Consider the following 16,281-nt stretch of genomic DNA (forward strand, 5'->3'; position numbering starts at 1 on the left):
CGACCATGTGTTACAATGTATCGGTGCAGATAAAATGTATCAGGTGGGGTGATTGTCTGGGCGTGCAATGACTTCATGGGTCCCAGAACCCCCTTGTGACACTGTATATAGGGGTATATATAGGGGCACATATTTTCGGTCAGCTAGCAGCGGCGCTGGCTTCTCCGGGGCTCATTTCCTTTCCACACTCCCCGAACGCCTCCATTCGTCCTGTGATGAATGAACCTCATTCAGTTCCTCTGTTGGGGGCCGGGGAAGAGGTTTACACTGAACCTGCTCCCATTTTTGCCGCTCTGTTATGTGTTGTCCCTGGAGACGGGCAGAGAGAATGAATTCAGAGGAAAGCTGCCGAGATTCTCCCCTACAATGGAAACCGGCGGGTGTTATGGGTAAATAACCAGATCTATGAATTTATTTGGAAACATATTTACTTTCGAGGCAATTCCCCCCCCCCCCCGCCCCTGCACATGATAAACAGAGCCTATAGGATAAAGCCTATATCTTATGGCCAGATCCTTTAACTACCTCCATCAACTCCAACTCTTGCATCGTTCAATAGGCTACGTTCCATCAATTCAGGCGCAGTTCGAATTTTTTCTCTAGCCCCCACCGTTCCTGAGCAATCAGTGGAGTTAATTTCAGCACCCAATATCCTGATGACGTTCTGTACTGCCAAGTGGGCAGTCCCTGACTCTCTGATCCAGCACAGGACCGCCCACCTGACTGAAAACGGTCTAATCAGCATATTGGGTGCTGACATTTACAGCACTGATTGCTCGGGAACCGTGGGGGCTAGAGAAAAAATTCCAACTGTGCCGGAATCAGTGGAGCGAGGCCTATTGAAAGATGCAAAGAGTTGGAGTTGATGGAGATGGCGAAAGGTCCTCTTTAAGAACACGTACATGCTCAACCAAATCTAGAATGCATGTGTAGGGGAGGTTTGGGAGGAATAACTATTGGGCACCTTTATGAGTGTTGTCGCCCTTAGGATAGATCTTCCTTGTCAGACCGATGGGGGTCCAAGACCCGGCACTTCCACCTATCAACTGCTTGAAGGCACTGCAGTCTTTGGCCACGTATCGTGGCCTGTCTACCACTTACTAAAGATGAGCAAAACAGGTTTGTCATGAAGTTTTCCCAACTTGTGGGTTTGACCAAACCTACAGTTTTTGGATTTATTTATTTATTTTTTTTTTTTGGGGGGGGATTTACTTACTAGAGATAATGGAACCAGATTCATCACAAATTTTACAAAAATTTCCAGATCAGTCGAACCTCAAATCTATGGGGTTTCTCATTCATAAGTCACTATAATACTCTGTGAGGTCAGCAGCCCTGGGTCAGCGCCATGACACTTTGGTCAAAGCCAACCTCGGAAATAGCCACTAGTCAAATCTCGAAAGGGTCATTGCTTCTTACCAAGCACAGCGCCATACATTGTATGGTGGCTGTCCTTGGTATTACAGCTTAGCCCCATTGACTTAAATGGTACTGAGCTTCCAACAGGCCATATGACTGATGAATGTGTCATGCCTTGGTCACAACATCGCTCCTGCTTTGAATATCTGATCAGTAGGGGTGCCGGGTGTCAGACCCCACAGATCTGATATTGATGCCCATTGAAGGCTAAATTCACACTTGGAAAATGACTTTGGTTTATCTAAATGGGTTTCTTTGGCGCAAGCACATGGATTTCTATAATGCCGTATGTGAATACACCCTCTGACTGATTATAAAAAGCGCCGCTGTGTCTGGTTGCGATGACTGACAGCCGTGGTTACAGCACATTGTAAAGTGGCCCTCACGACGCGGCCCCCGCGCTGAGCGTCTCCGCCGTTAATCACCGCTACAGGTCCTGCCGGTGTCTTCTGCTTCCTGCTGGAAGTGACAAGTTCCCCATTGTGACTATAATGCAGCAAGTCGATGTCAGCCGCGCGAACACTGATCTAGTGGAACCTGGCAGATGCTGCTCGCAACAGACGGAGCAGGTCGAGAGAGGTAGAAAGATGGTCGGGAGCCAGGATAGTCTGTAGGAACAGATGGCAAGCTCTGGAAACCCGGGCCTCCAATCTGCGCCTGTAAAAGACACCGCTAATAGGGGACGGAGATCCCGGATAATGAGCCGGATGGTGATTGTCTAAGTGAACGGCCAGAACGGTACGAGCGGCGCCCGAGCCACTGCCAGCGACACAATGTAACGCTACGAGGAAAGCCACATTGCTTTACATGGATCATAATGAATGAGACAAGAGCGGGATCGGTCCTGCGGGGGCTCCTCAATTATACCGCTAAATACTACCGCAGGCCGTGTGATGTGGTATATCGCCGTATCGGGTGGAGCCGGAGCCGTAGGGGGCAGCCGTAGGGCGCCCCTCAACTATAACGTTACCTTTATAATACTGCTTTCTCCATATTGGGCCCCTTTAGGCTCCTGGGCTCAGATGTGACCGCACCTTATGCTCTACCATAGCCCAAAGTTTAAAGTTTGGGGTGAACGGTGCGTTGTGAAAATTTCCGGATGAAGGTTTACTTACTACATTATTGGCCACGCCCCAATAAAATGGATGCTAGGCCCAAGGGCTGCGCTAGGCCGGGGAGACTCGGCCACTTTCCCAGGAGTCTTGGGGGTCAAGTCACATGTAAATGGACAGCAAAACCAGCAATGGCAGGAGTATTTCTCTGGGCCGGGGACACTTGCCCCCTCTTCCGGGAGTCCAGGACGTGCCCTTTCTTATATAAAGTGACCATGACTATGTGGTGACCATGAGAACACAGCACCCAACAGGTCAAAGCAGAGTCTCTCAGTAGTGCAGCCTCAGGCTTCGGGCCTGTCATTTCAAGCCGCCATATCTCGGCCTAGAAGTAAGATATTACAAAACGGTTTTTGCATTAGTAATGTAGACCAAGGGAGGTTTCTTTAGCATGACCAAGGTGTCATTGGTAAGGAACACTTTTTTGGGGTCCCGGAATGGACCCCAGGAATGCATGTAGCTCCCGTGTAAGGCTTTTTATATCATATCATACAGTGTGAATATTTGTAGGTTCCTAAGAGGTCCCCAATGAAGTCATAATGGTGCATTAAAGGGGCAAGTTGATCCCCTTAAATGATCCTCCCCTGGCAGTTGCAATGTATAGGGCCCCTGATATGTCCTGGTGACAGTAAGTCATGCGATGACAGGTGGTGACATGATAACAGATGAGTTTGCACCTTTGTTTGCAAATGATGAATCCTCAGGGGGCTCCGGTGACAGCAACAATTAGATAAGCGATCACCTGCGGCGGCATCATTACTGGAAAGCACTGGCGACATTGTGGCTTTATAATGATAGGGTGGCAACAGATGAGAAACACAGCGAGGTGTGCATGTACCTCGGGGATCCGCGATCAGGATCGACGGGCTGAGGAGGCAGCAACATATTCATCATGGAATACAAGGACTTAGGAGTCATCAAAATAGGACCACATTTTCCACTTTGTTTCAACTTCCGCACTGCAAATAGCATTGTCCCCCTTCCCACCCCATCCACCACTGTCAGCATCAATTTCCCCCTTCCTACCATTCCCCTAAAGCAGCATTGTTCCCATTACCTCCCCTTTACTGGCAGCAGCATTGTCCCCATTACCTCCCCTTTACTGGCAGCAGCATTGTCCCCCTTGCCTTCCCTCCCTCACTGTCAGCAGCATTATCCCCCTTGCCTCCCCTCTCTCACTGCCAGCAGCATTGTCCCCCTTACCTCCCCTCCCTCACTGTCAGCAGCTTTGTCCCCCTTGCCTCCCCTTTACTGTCAGCAGCTTTGTCCCCTTTGCCTCCCCTCCCTCACTGGCAGCAGCATTGTCCCTCTTACCTCCCCTCCCTCACTGTTAGCAGCATTGTCCCCCTTGCCTTCCCTCCCTCACTGTTAGCAGCATTGTCCCCCTTGCCTTCCCTCCCGCACTGTCAGCAGCATTGTCCCACTTACCTCCCCTCCCTCACTGTCAGCAGCATTGTCCCCCTTGCCTTCCCTCCCGCACTGTCAGCAGCATAGTCCCCCTTGCCTTCCCTCCCTCACTGTCAGCAGCTTTGTCCCCCTTGCCTCCCCTTTACTGTCAGCAGCTTTGTCCCCTTTGCCTCCCCTCCCTCACTGGCAGCAGCATTGTCCCCCTTGCCTTCCCTCCCTCACTGTTAGCAGCTTTGTCCCCCTTGCCTTCCCTCCCACACTGTCAGCAGCATTGTCCCACTTACCTCCCCTCCCTCACTGTCAGCAGCATTGTCCCCCTTGCCTTCCCTCCCGCACTGTCAGCAGCATAGTCCCCCTTGCCTTCCCTCCCTCACTGTCAGCAGCTTTGTCCCCCTTGCCTCCCCTTTACTGTCAGCAGCTTTGTCCCCTTTGCCTCCCCTCCCTCACTGGCAGCAGCATTGTCCCCCTTGCCTTCCCTCCCTCACTGTTAGCAGCATTGTCCCCCTTGCCTTCCCTCTCGCACTGTCAGCAGCATAGTCCCCCTTGCCTTCCCTCCCTCACTGGCAGCAACATTGTCCCCCTTACCTCCCCTCCCTCACTGTCAGCAGCATTGTCCCCCTTGCCTCCCCTCTCTCACTGTCAGCAGCATTGTCCCCCTTACCTCCCCTCCCTTACTGTCAGCAGCATTGCCCCCTTGCCTCCCCTTTACTGTCAGCAGCTTTGTCCCCCTTGCCTCCCCTCCCTCACTGGCAGCAGCATTGTCCCCCTTACCTCCCCTCCCTCACTGTCAGCAGCATTGTCCCCCTTGCCTTCCCTCCCTCACTGTTAGCAGAATTGTCCCCCTTGCCTTCCCTCCCACACTGTCAGCAGCATTGTCCCCCTTACCTCCCCTCCCTCACTGTCAGCAGCATTGTCCCCTTGCCTTCCCTCCCGCACTGTCAGCAGCATTGTCCCCTTGCCTTCCCTCCCGCACTGTCAGCAGCATTGTCCCCCTTGCCTTCCCTCCCGCACTGTCAGCAGCATTGTCCCCCTTGCCTTCCCTCCCTCACTGTCAGCAGCTTTGTCCCCCTTGCCTCCCCTTTACTGTCAGCAGCTTTGTCCCCTTTGCCTCCCCTCCCTCACTGGCAGCAGCATTGTCCCCCTTGCCTTCCCTCCCTCACTGTTAGCAGCATTGTCCCCCTTGCCTTCCCTCTCGCACTGTCAGCAGCATAGTCCCCCTTGCCTTCCCTCCCTCACTGGCAGCAACATTGTCCCCCTTACCTCCCCTCCCTCACTGTCAGCAGCATTGTCCCCCTTGCCTCCCCTCTCTCACTGTCAGCAGCATTGTCCCCCTTACCTCCCCTCCCTTACTGTCAGCAGCATTGCCCCCTTGCCTCCCCTTTACTGTCAGCAGCTTTGTCCCCCTTGCCTCCCCTCCCTCACTGGCAGCAGCATTGTCCCCCTTACCTCCCCTCCCTCACTGTCAGCAGCATTGTCCCCCTTGCCTTCCCTCCCTCACTGTTAGCAGAATTGTCCCCCTTGCCTTCCCTCCCACACTGTCAGCAGCATTGTCCCCCTTACCTCCCCTCCCTCACTGTCAGCAGCATTGTCCCCTTGCCTTCCCTCCCTCACTGTCAGCAGCATTGTCCCCTTGCCTTCCCTCCCTCACCGTCAGCAGCATTGTCCCCTTGCCTTCCCTCCCTCACTGTCAGCAGCATTGTCCCCTTGCCTTCCCTCCCGCACTGTCAGCAGCATTGTCCCCTTGCCTTCCCTCCCGCACTGTCAGCAGCATTGTCCCCCTTGCCTTCCCTCCCGCACTGTCAGCAGCATTGTCCGCCTTGCCTTCCCTCCTGCACTGGCAGCAGCATTACTTATTTATAGAGTTAACAAGGTAGAAACAGTAAGCTCTTCTCCCTAGTGGTGGTGGCAGCCAGTACAACTCTTCATATCTCCGCAGGGGGTTTGGGGCTCTGTATCAGATAAATGGAGCTCCTGTTGACCCCTTATAGGACATATGAATTGAAGGCCGGCGTCCAATGCAATAAAGTTTCTACAGGCAAAATCATCAATTGTAGTAAAACCCCCATCATTACTACATGTAGGGGCACATTTACAGATACCCCAATCTAAAGGCATCTCTCCTGGTGAGAACAGGTCTGACCATAGATAATAATGCAGAAGTTCTACATGGGATAAGGGACAAGTAGCTCAGATATTTCCATATTAATATCCGCCAGCTCCCCGGGTGTGTGTGCCCTCTTTCTGAATTCCTCAGGGTGCCCATTCGTCTTTCTATATGACTTGTTGTTGAATCATTAATTTGTTTGGGGCTCATTAAAAATCAGCTGTGACCCCAGGCGGGGAGGAGGCGCTAGCGGGCTCATTAAGGGAAGCGTCTAAAAATAGGAGCCTGCACTTGTACAGAGCAAAGAAACAAGTGTCCTTAGGGAAAAGGGAAGTACCACGCAAGACTGGCACCGAGCTGACCCCAGGGAGAGAAGCATCGCCCGCACCCACCGATCCCTGCAACAGGGTCTGCCGGAGGACGTCAGCAAGAATGTACTCATTAATATGCACTGATTAGATTGTTAATTGGGTAATGATTAGAGCGGATATTACTGTATAATAGAGGCCTGGTGTGTGCTGAAGAGACATTATCTATCTATCTATCTATCTATCTATCTATCTATCTATCTATCTCCTATCTATCTATATATCTATCATCTATCTATCTATCTCCTATCTATCTATCTATCTATCTATCTATCTATCTATCTATCTATCTCCTATCTATCTATCTATCTATCTATCTATCTATCTATCTATCTCCTATCTATCTATCTATCTATCTATCTATCTATCTATCTATCATCTATCTATCTCCTATCTATCTATCATCTATCTATCTATCTCCTATCTATCTCCTATCTATCTATCTATCTATCTATCTATCTATCTATCTATCTATCTATCTCCTATCTATCTATCTATCTATCTATCTATCTATCTATCTCCTATCTATCTATCTATCTATCTATCTATCTCCTATCTATCTATCTATCTATCTATCTATCTATCTATCTATCTCCTATCTATCTATCTCCTATCTATCTATCTCCTATCTATCTATCTATCTATCTATCTATCTATCTATCTATCTATCTATCTATTATCTATCTATATCCATACTATCTCTGTACTTTCACCGTCTTCTTTCCTTCCTTTGAGTTTTCTTCCTCCTCGATGTCGTTTTTATTCTCGGATTGTAACTACACATAACGAGTAATTATAATGAGAGGAACGCTGCTAAATGGGATCTAAAAGCATCAGCTCCTCGCAGGGCTCATCTGTGTTAATAGGTTTGTGCCAAATTTTCTCATCACGCATTCCAGTTAATTCTCCAGGACGGATAGCTGCCATTTTAAAACCGTCTAATAATCAACAAAAATACCTGTTATATATGTGCCCGAGGCGGTAATTGACAACTGCGAATGTAATAGACAACATTCCCCTGCTTGGAGGAAAATGTAGTAAATTCTAATAGGTTATGTTGTTTCCAGAATACTTGTGTGACTGTGAAAGGTGAAGGGCTCGTTGTAATGGCTCTTGTAGACTGTAACAAGCTCTTCTACACCATTGTGAGGCCTCGAAATTTGGATCAAGATGCCTATAAAGCCAAAGGGTAGATATATCACTTGTGGACCACAATTTGCTGTTGATAGGGCTTGGGTTACATTATCTCTGGCTGGGAGGCAGTTTGCTGATATAGAAACCTCCCTCCTGCTACTAGTTATGCATAGTAATGTGGATAAAGATGACTGCCCAGGGGTAAGTAGAAATGTCACCTATGGTGGTCCCAATTTGATGTTGCCACGTCTTAGACCACACTATTTCAGGCTGGGAGGTTGTTTTTGAAGCAGAAACCTGTTATTTCTGCCTAGAAATCTGGATAAAAAGGGGTAGGTAGACAGGGGTCCCATGGGTCCCAATTTGTTGTTTCCAGAACTTAGCTTACATTATCCCCGTCTGGGAGGGAGCTTGCTGAAGCAGAAGTCTCACTCCCATTCCTATTTCTGAATAGAAATATGAATAAAGATGTCTGCCAAGCTAAGGTGTAAGTAGATATTTCACCCCGTGGACCACAATTTTCTGTTGATAGGACTTACGCTATATTATATCTTGCTGGGAGGCAGCTTTATGAAGCAGAAACTTCCCTGCCACTGTTATTTCTTTATAAAATCTGGATGAAGATGACTGCGAAACCAAGGGGTAGGTAGAAATGTCACCCATGGGTTCCAATTTGCTGTTGCCAGGGCTCAGGCTACATTATCTCTGGCATTAAGGCAGATTGCTGAATCAGAAACCTCCCTCCCGCTGCTATTTCTGCATAGAAATCTGGATAAAGGTGCCTGCCAAGCCCAGAGGTAGAGGTAGGGCCTAGCTACATTATCTCTGGCAGAGAGGAAGGTTTCTGAAGCAGAAACCTCCCTCTTACTGCTATTTCTGCATAGAAATCTGGATAAAGATGCTTGCCAAGCCCTGGGTTAGAGGTAGGGCCTAGCTGCGTTATCTCTGGCAGGGAGGAAGGTTTCTGAAGCAGAAACCTCCCTGTAGCTGCTATTTCTGAATAGAAATCTGGATAAAGAGGCCTGCCAAGCCCAGGGGTAGAGGTAGGGCCTATCTACATTTTCTCTGGCAGGGAGGAAGGTTTCTGAAGTAGAAACCTCCCTCCCACTGTGTTTTTCTGCATATAAATGTGCAGATGCCAGCTAAGCTAATGGGTAAGTAGACATATGACCCATAGGTCCCAGCTTGCTGTTGTCAGGACTCAGGATATATTAACTCTGAGAGGCAGCTTGCTGAAACAGAAACCTTCCTCCTACTGAAATCTCAGCAATACCTGTTTTTCTTACTTTGTAGCTAAACATGAGCCATTGACCTCTTTTCGGAACACTTTTCGAAACTGTCTGATGAGACATAAATCTGATAGATTTGGCGCGGACATGTCTGCCACCTTCCTCCCACAATCCCCTAGTTCCTCAGCCCTGCAGTAAGTAATTGCAGATAGCGTCAGGGTCAAACACAGAGGTGGATTTCGTGCCAGCATCTTGTGAAGCCGCCTGGTATTTGACCCTCACATTGACTTGTTCCATCAGCACGGACAATTGTTGCTTTTTTACTCCTGAACGTTTTCTCCCCTCGCACGCTCGATCAATAATGAAATGAAACACTCCATTGCTTTAATGCGACTCGTCAGCCGCAGATAGAATCGTCTCATCTCCCTCCTGGCTCCATCTCCGCTTTCCATTCCACCGCTCGCTGGACATTTGTCTCTGATGTCTCAGAGAGATTCTTGTTTGGAACGTAATGGTGTCAAGTCAGGGCACTGCAAAGAATTCTGGGAGGGAATGGAGCAGTTTGCTATAGGTATTGGCATAACTTAGGTCTAACTCCCAATGGTAGATATGTTAGTGTCTCCAGGGCCCGGGTGGGACTACTACCTCTGTATTACCTATAGCTACATCCCTTAAAGGGATTTTTTCACCAGTCCCTATCATATCAACCCAACCCTGCAGATGGATAGGTTAGGGTCACCTGAATCAAACAGTGTTTTCCCCTTGTGAATCGAAGTTTCCATTGCTGAGATATCGCTGTTTTTGTGTACATGCAAATGAGCTCTTTGAAGCAATGGCAGCGTCCTTGTGACTACAAAGAGCTCATTTACATATTACAAAAACATCAATATCTCAGCAATGGAGGCTTCAATTCACAAGGGGAAAACACTGTTTGATTCAGGTGACCCTAACCTATCTACCTGCAGGGCTGGATTCACGTGTTGGTATTCGGGTGACACTCCCTTTAAGGCGAGTTTTGTGGGTTCATCTAGGTTTTTTTGTTCCGGCTGTGCCTTCCATTGATGTAAATAGTAATGGAGTCTGAAGTGTTAGTGGTCAGGGGGTCATGTGGACTATTATGTGGCTGCTAGGGGGCAACCTACTCCAATGTCAAGGGGGTGGAGGGAGAGCAGGAAGGTGAAGAAGGTCAAAATGGCTTCCTGGGGTTGTAACTAGTGGACTATTTTATGGGATCCCTATCCCTGTAGATATGGTGAATTATTATACCAGAATTTTTCCATTTCCAGGATGCATCATCACCATGGAATATTCACGCTGGCGCTGCTGGCGTTCCTCCTGGTGCTTACGGTACTTGCAACGGACACAGTGAAGAAAGACAAGCCAGGTAATATGGTCATGTCTGGTTTGGTTATGACTTGTTGGCTGAGGGAGCATCTTTCTACTATTTTCCCCATATCCCCTACGTAACTTGGGCATATTCAAAAGTTGTACTCCAAGCCTGTCGTAGCTCATGGGCCCGTATAATGTGGGCTAATTGAGCCATAACTGACCTATAGGTCCCTAGATTGAAGCTGCAGTTACAACCCTCCTCCACTAGGTGCGGTCAAATGTAACAAATTATTGCAGGCGCCATTTTACTACCGATTGGTGTCAAGTAGCTGCTGAAAAGGGCCTCATTTTTTATCGTTGTAGGCCACTGGCCTATTGACCCCTGGGGACCAGCACAAGATAATCCTTCACCATTATTGGCCTCTAATGGCACGCTTGACCTTACAGAGAAGAAGGCAAAGAAGTCAGACTGCGGGGAGTGGCAGTGGAGCGTGTGCGTCGCCACAAGCGGAGACTGTGGGATCGGAACCAGGGAAGGCACCAGGTCAGGAAAAGAGTGCAAACAGACCATGAAGACTCAGAAGTGTAAGATCCCCTGTAACTGGAAGAAGCAGTTTGGTGGTGAGTAGTCTTAAGGGTTAACTCCGCAGAGTACATGGAGTATTACATATAGTATAATGACCCCCTCAGTGCCCCCAAATGTAGTATAATGGCCCCATGCTGCATACCGCAGGTTGAGATCCACCGATCTAGGAGATCCGCCAGATGGGGTACCCAATTATAATACAGCGCCATCTAGTGGCAACAAATGTTACTTTGTCTTCCATCTTGTTATATTGTATTAAGTCTCCTCTCTTGTCCCCCCCGACCAGCCGAGTGTAAATACCAGTTCCAGGACTGGGGAGAGTGCGATCCAGTATCAGGGGTGAAGACACGGAACGGCAGCCTGAAGAGAGCCCTGCACAACGCGGAGTGCCAGAAAACCGTGACACTATCCAAGCCATGCGGAAAGATCACCAAACCCAAACCTCAAGGTGAGGACGAGCTGATGTTATGGCAAAGACAAGTGCGGTAGAAGTCTAGAAATTCTGTCCTTTTTGTTCCTGCCCTTTATGATTTATCATCTATCTATCTATCTATCTATCTATCTATCTATCTCTACATATTATCTATGTATCTTTCACTATAATCTCTATATTCAGCCATATTACTTATCACCCAGCTTTCCCAAAACCTAGATATACCTATATCTAAATAGACTTCTTTATAAGTCACAGTTGATACTTAAAGGGGAATCCTCCTTCCTTCTTTCCTTCCTTCCTTCCTCCTTCCTTCCCTCCTTCCTCTTTCCTTCCTTCCTTCCCTCCCTCCTTCCTTCTTTCCTTCCTTCCTTCCCTCCTTCCTTCCTTCCCTCCTGTCACGGGATGGTTAGAGTCTATACTATAGGCAATGTGTAATATATATTTCATGTGGAATGTATTCTCTAACCTGTTGTAAACATCAGTGTGTAGTTGGCTGATTAGGGTCTAGTGTGTTAGCACATTGTATGCAAATACCTCTAACTAGTGAGGACCAGTGAGGACAATGGGTGGAGATAATCTGATCGGTGTCTCCAAGAAGATGTTGGACTGTGCATTGTTCAAAAGAGACAGGGAGTCTGCTCTCCTTGGCATAGGTGAGGGGGGAAGGATCTGTGACTCAGCCCTTCCCACCCCCAGGTATAGGAAGTAACAGTTTAGTATATAGTTGTAGCTGCAGTTAGTATGAGTTAGCCGGCCTGTGCACAGCTCTGTAGAGAGCCAGGATTTAGTTACAGGACCAAGGAGCCAAAGCTATCATTGGATTGTGACTTCTGTGGACTTATTGTTGTTACGGTTGATGTGACCGCCGCCGGCTACTAACTTTGTGGATTACAATAAATTGCTGTTGTCTCCCGACCTCTTGCGTCCGTGTTGATTCAAAAGACCATCCGGAGGAAGACGTATACCTTTGCTCCGTGACAACTGGTTGGCAGCAGTGGGATCAACAGCGGACAGCGAGATGGACTACAGCAGCCCAGCGATTAATGGAGCCACAACCTCAGAATACAGGAACTGGACTATGGCAAGTCTAAAATTAAGGGCCCGGGAACTAAACCTGAGTTACCAGGGAAGAACGAAAGAGCAACTGATCGAGGCACTGGAGGAGATGACCCTGCAAAGCGACCATGAGGAGGGCTGCCCCCAGGAGACTGGAGAGATACAGGAGTGGCAGGTACAGACCCAAAAGAGCAGATGGGTTGTTTTGTATGAGGAGGAATTGGCAGTGCTGGGGCTAGAAGCAACTGCAGAGCAAAGGAGTAGAGCATTACAGAGGGCTCAGGAAACGGAGAAGGAGGAACAGAGAATGGCGTATGAAAAGGAAAGAATGGCGCATGAAATGCGAATGGCTGAGATAACTGCGCGGAATTATAATCAAACGTCGACCCCCAGCCCAACAGTGAGAGAACCACCATATGTCTCCCATAAACACTTCAAGACCTTTGAGGAAGCGGCTGGGGATGTTGATGGATATTTTCAGGACTTCGAACACCAGTGCCGCCTGATGGAAGTCCCAGAGAAGGATTGGGTCCGGTATCTGGTGGGACACCTACGAGATGGGGCTGCGGAAGCTCTCAGAGCCATGGACCCTAGTGATCAGCGGGACTATGAGGCCATTAAAAGAGCGGTGCAGAAGTATTATGCAGTCACTCCAGAGACCTACCGAGTTCAGTTCCGCTCTTTGTCTTACAATGGGGGAAGCTCCTTCCACATGTTCGCCCACAAGTTGAAGCAAGCATGCAAGCGCTGGCTAGAAGGAGAGGAGGCTGTCACAGTCGATAAGATCCTCCAAGTCATACTTAAGGAACAGTTCTTTTCCCAGTGCCCCGCTGAGATCCGTGAGTGGGTGCTGGAAAGGAACCCAGCCACAGTTGAGCAAGCTGCTTCTCTTGCAGATGAGGGCCTGACCATCAAGCCGCAGTGGAAGAGGTTGTTTGCAGAGGAGCGGAAAACTACCACAGTCCGCCAGACACCCTTCAGCCAGCCACCCACCTTTCGTGTCCGGCCTCAGGATTACAATTCCCCCTCTACCCCTGCCCCAGCCCATCGGCCTCCAGCTATGAACAACCCTGTCCCTAGACAACGACCCACTGGAAGAATGCTAGAGCGCAGATGTTTTGGGTGCGGGCGGCCTGGACATTTGCAAGCTAGTTGCCCTGCTAACATGGGGGCACGGGCCACCGTGGCATCCCGGCCTACTCACTACCTGGGAACCACTCCTAGGACAGAAAGTTTGGCCCCATTTCCAGATGACTCCATGAATGACACATCTGTTCCACCTCCAGGGGTCTATGGGATTCAGCCTTCCGCCACACATCCCGCAAACCTTCAGAGGAAGCACTTGCAGGAGGTCCTACTGGATGGCCGAACAGTTGTTGGATTCCGGGACTCGGGAGCTTTCCTAACGGTAGCGGACCCTCGAGTTGTGCGACCCGAGGCCCTAGAGGAGGGCCCTGGCATTTCTATCAAGTTGGCAGGGGGTACTCAAAGACGTATTCCTAAAGCTACCGTGGAACTCGACTATGGTTATGGACCAAAACGATGCACAATTGGTGTGATGAGCGGGCTGCCGGCCGATGTTCTGTTAGGCAACGATGTTGGAAATCTACAGTGCCACTTTGTGGGAGCAGTGACCCGAAGCCAAGCTCAGGGAGAAGCCAACATGGATCCACCGGATTTTCTGACAGATGCCAGCCCTTCAACCCTACAACTTTACCATTCAGTACCGCCGAGGGAACCAACACCAGAACACAGATGGGTTATCCCGGCAGGAGGAAATATGAGCTATAGAGACTGATGTGCATTCCCCAATTTACCTGTGTAGGCCAATTGTGTCATGCACATGTTTTGAGAGGGGGAGGGGTTGTCACGGGATGGTTAGAGTCTATACTATAGGCAATGTGTAATATATATTTCATGTGGAATGTATTCTCTAACCTGTTGTAAACATCAGTGTGTAGTTGGCTGATTAGGGTCTAGTGTGTTAGCACATTGTATGCAAATACCTCTAACTAGTGAGGACAATGGGTGGAGATAATCTGATCGGTGTCTCCAAGAAGATGTTGGACTGTGCATTGTTCAAAAGAGACAGGGAGTCTGCTCTCCTTGGCATAGGTGAGGGGGGAAGGATCTGTGACTCAGCCCTTCCCACCCCCAGGTATAGGAAGTAACAGTTTAGTATATAGTTGTAGCTGCAGTTAGTATGAGTTAGCCGGCCTGTGCACAGCTCTGTAGAGAGCCAGGATTTAGTTACAGGACCAAGGAGCCAAAGCTATCATTGGATTGTGACTTCTGTGGACTTATTGTTGTTACGGTTGATGTGACCGCCGCCGGCTACTAACTTTGTGGATTACAATAAATTGCTGTTGTCTCCCGACCTCTTGCGTCCGTGTTGATTCAAAAGACCATCCGGAGGAAGACGTATACCTTTGCTCCGTGACACCTCCCTCCTTCCTTCTCTCCCTTCCCTCCTTCCTTCCCTCCCTTCCCTCCCTCCTTCCTTCCTTCCTTCCCTCCTTCCTTCCCTCCTTCCTTCCCTCCTCCTTCCTTCCTTCCTTCCTTCCCTCCCTCCTTCCTTCCTTCCCTCCTTCCTTCCTTCCACACATTGGGGAGGTCTCGGTGGTCCCGGCAGACAGTCCTGACTATGGCACTGTGACCCGTGTTGGCTCTCACGTCGGCTCCTGCCGCACTCCGCAGACAATCTCATTTTCTCTGCCATCGATCTGACTTCAGTGTGTAATGAACTCCTCTGTGCACCTCCTGTCTCTGCCCCTGAGGCCTGGCGGGGTTCCTGCTGTGACACTGGGGGTCGGGGGGCAGGGTTCCTTCCTTCCTTCCCTCCCTTCCTTCCCTCCCTCCTTCCTTCCTTCCTCCTTCCTTCCTTCCTTCCTTCCTTCCCTCCCTCCCTCCTCCTCCTTCCTTCCTTCCTTCCTTCCCTCCTTCCTTCCTTCCTTCCTTCCCTCCCTTCCCTCCTTCCTTCCCTCCTTCCTTCCTTCTTTCCTTCCTTCCTTCCCTCCTTCCTTCCTTCCCTCCTTCCTTCCTTCCCTCCTTCCTTCCTTCCTTCCTTCCCTCCTTCCTTCCTTCCCTCCCTTCCCTCCCTCCTTCCCTCCTTCCTTCCCTCCTTCCCTCCTTCCTTCCCTCCTTCCCTCCTTCCTTCCTTCCTTCCTTCCTTCCCTCCTTCCTTCCTTCCCTCCTTCCTTCCTTCCCTCCTTCCCTCCTTCCTTCCTTCCCTCCTTCCTTCCCTCCTTCCTTCCTTCCCTCCTTCCCTCCTTCCTTCCTTCCCTCCTTCCTTCCTTCCCTCCTTCCTTCCTTCCTTCCTTCCCTCCTTCCCTCCTTCCCTCCTTCCTTCCTTCCTTCCCTCCTTCCTTCCTTCCCTCCTTCCCTCCTTCCTTCCCTCCTTCCTTCCTTCCCTCCTTCCCTCCTTCCTTCCCTCCTTCCTTCCTTCCTTCCTTCCTTCCTTCCTTCCCTCCTTCCTTCCTTCCCTCCTTCCTTCCTTCCCTCCTTCCTTCCTTCCTTCCCTCCTTCCTTCCCTCCTTCCTTCCTTCCCTCCTTCCTTCCTTCCTTCCCTCCTTCCTTCCTTCCTTCCTTCCTTCCTTCCCTCCTTCCCTCCTTCCTTCCCTCCTTCCCTCCTTCCTTCTTTCCCTCCTTCCTTCCTTCCTTCCTTCCCTCCTTCCCTCCTTCCTTCCTTCCCTCCTTCCTTCCTTCCCTCCTTCCCTCCTTCCTTCCTTCCTTCCCTCCTTCCTTCCTTCCCTCCTTCCTTCCTTCCTCATATTGGGGAGGTCTCGGTGGTCCCGGCAGACAGTCCTGACTATGGCGCTGTGACCCGTGTTGGCTCTCACGTCGGCTCCTGCCGCACTCCGCAGACAATCTCATTTTCTCTGCCATCGATCTGACTTCGGTGTGTAATGAACTCCTCTGTGCACCTCCTGTCTCTGCCCCTGAGGCCTGGCGGGTTCCTGCTGTGACATCGGGGGTCGGGGAGAAGAGATTAAACCCATTTCAGGCTGGCACACAGCGGAGTATTACCAAGTTCAGTTGTCTGTATGAAGAGGACGGGTCTGATTATTATTATAGCTGTTCCTGTAGGACTGGAAGCTGCGC

General features: G+C 49.8%; 1 protein-coding gene across 1 annotated transcript in view; it reads left to right on the plus strand.

Annotated features, from left to right (window-relative positions):
* Positions 1-16,281, plus strand: part of PTN (pleiotrophin) — a 39,863-nt gene that overhangs the window by 7,692 nt on the left and 15,890 nt on the right. Inside the window, exons 2-4 of the mRNA XM_075275250.1 lie at positions 10,060-10,157; positions 10,550-10,723; positions 10,975-11,136. Coding sequence (XP_075131351.1) covers positions 10,061-10,157; positions 10,550-10,723; positions 10,975-11,136 — 433 coding nt within the window. The 5' untranslated portion in view covers position 10,060. The remainder of the gene's footprint in view (positions 1-10,059; positions 10,158-10,549; positions 10,724-10,974; positions 11,137-16,281) is intronic.

This window comes from Leptodactylus fuscus, chromosome 5, assembly GCF_031893055.1.
Source record: "Leptodactylus fuscus isolate aLepFus1 chromosome 5, aLepFus1.hap2, whole genome shotgun sequence".
In the NCBI taxonomy this organism is placed as follows: domain Eukaryota; kingdom Metazoa; phylum Chordata; class Amphibia; order Anura; family Leptodactylidae; genus Leptodactylus; species Leptodactylus fuscus.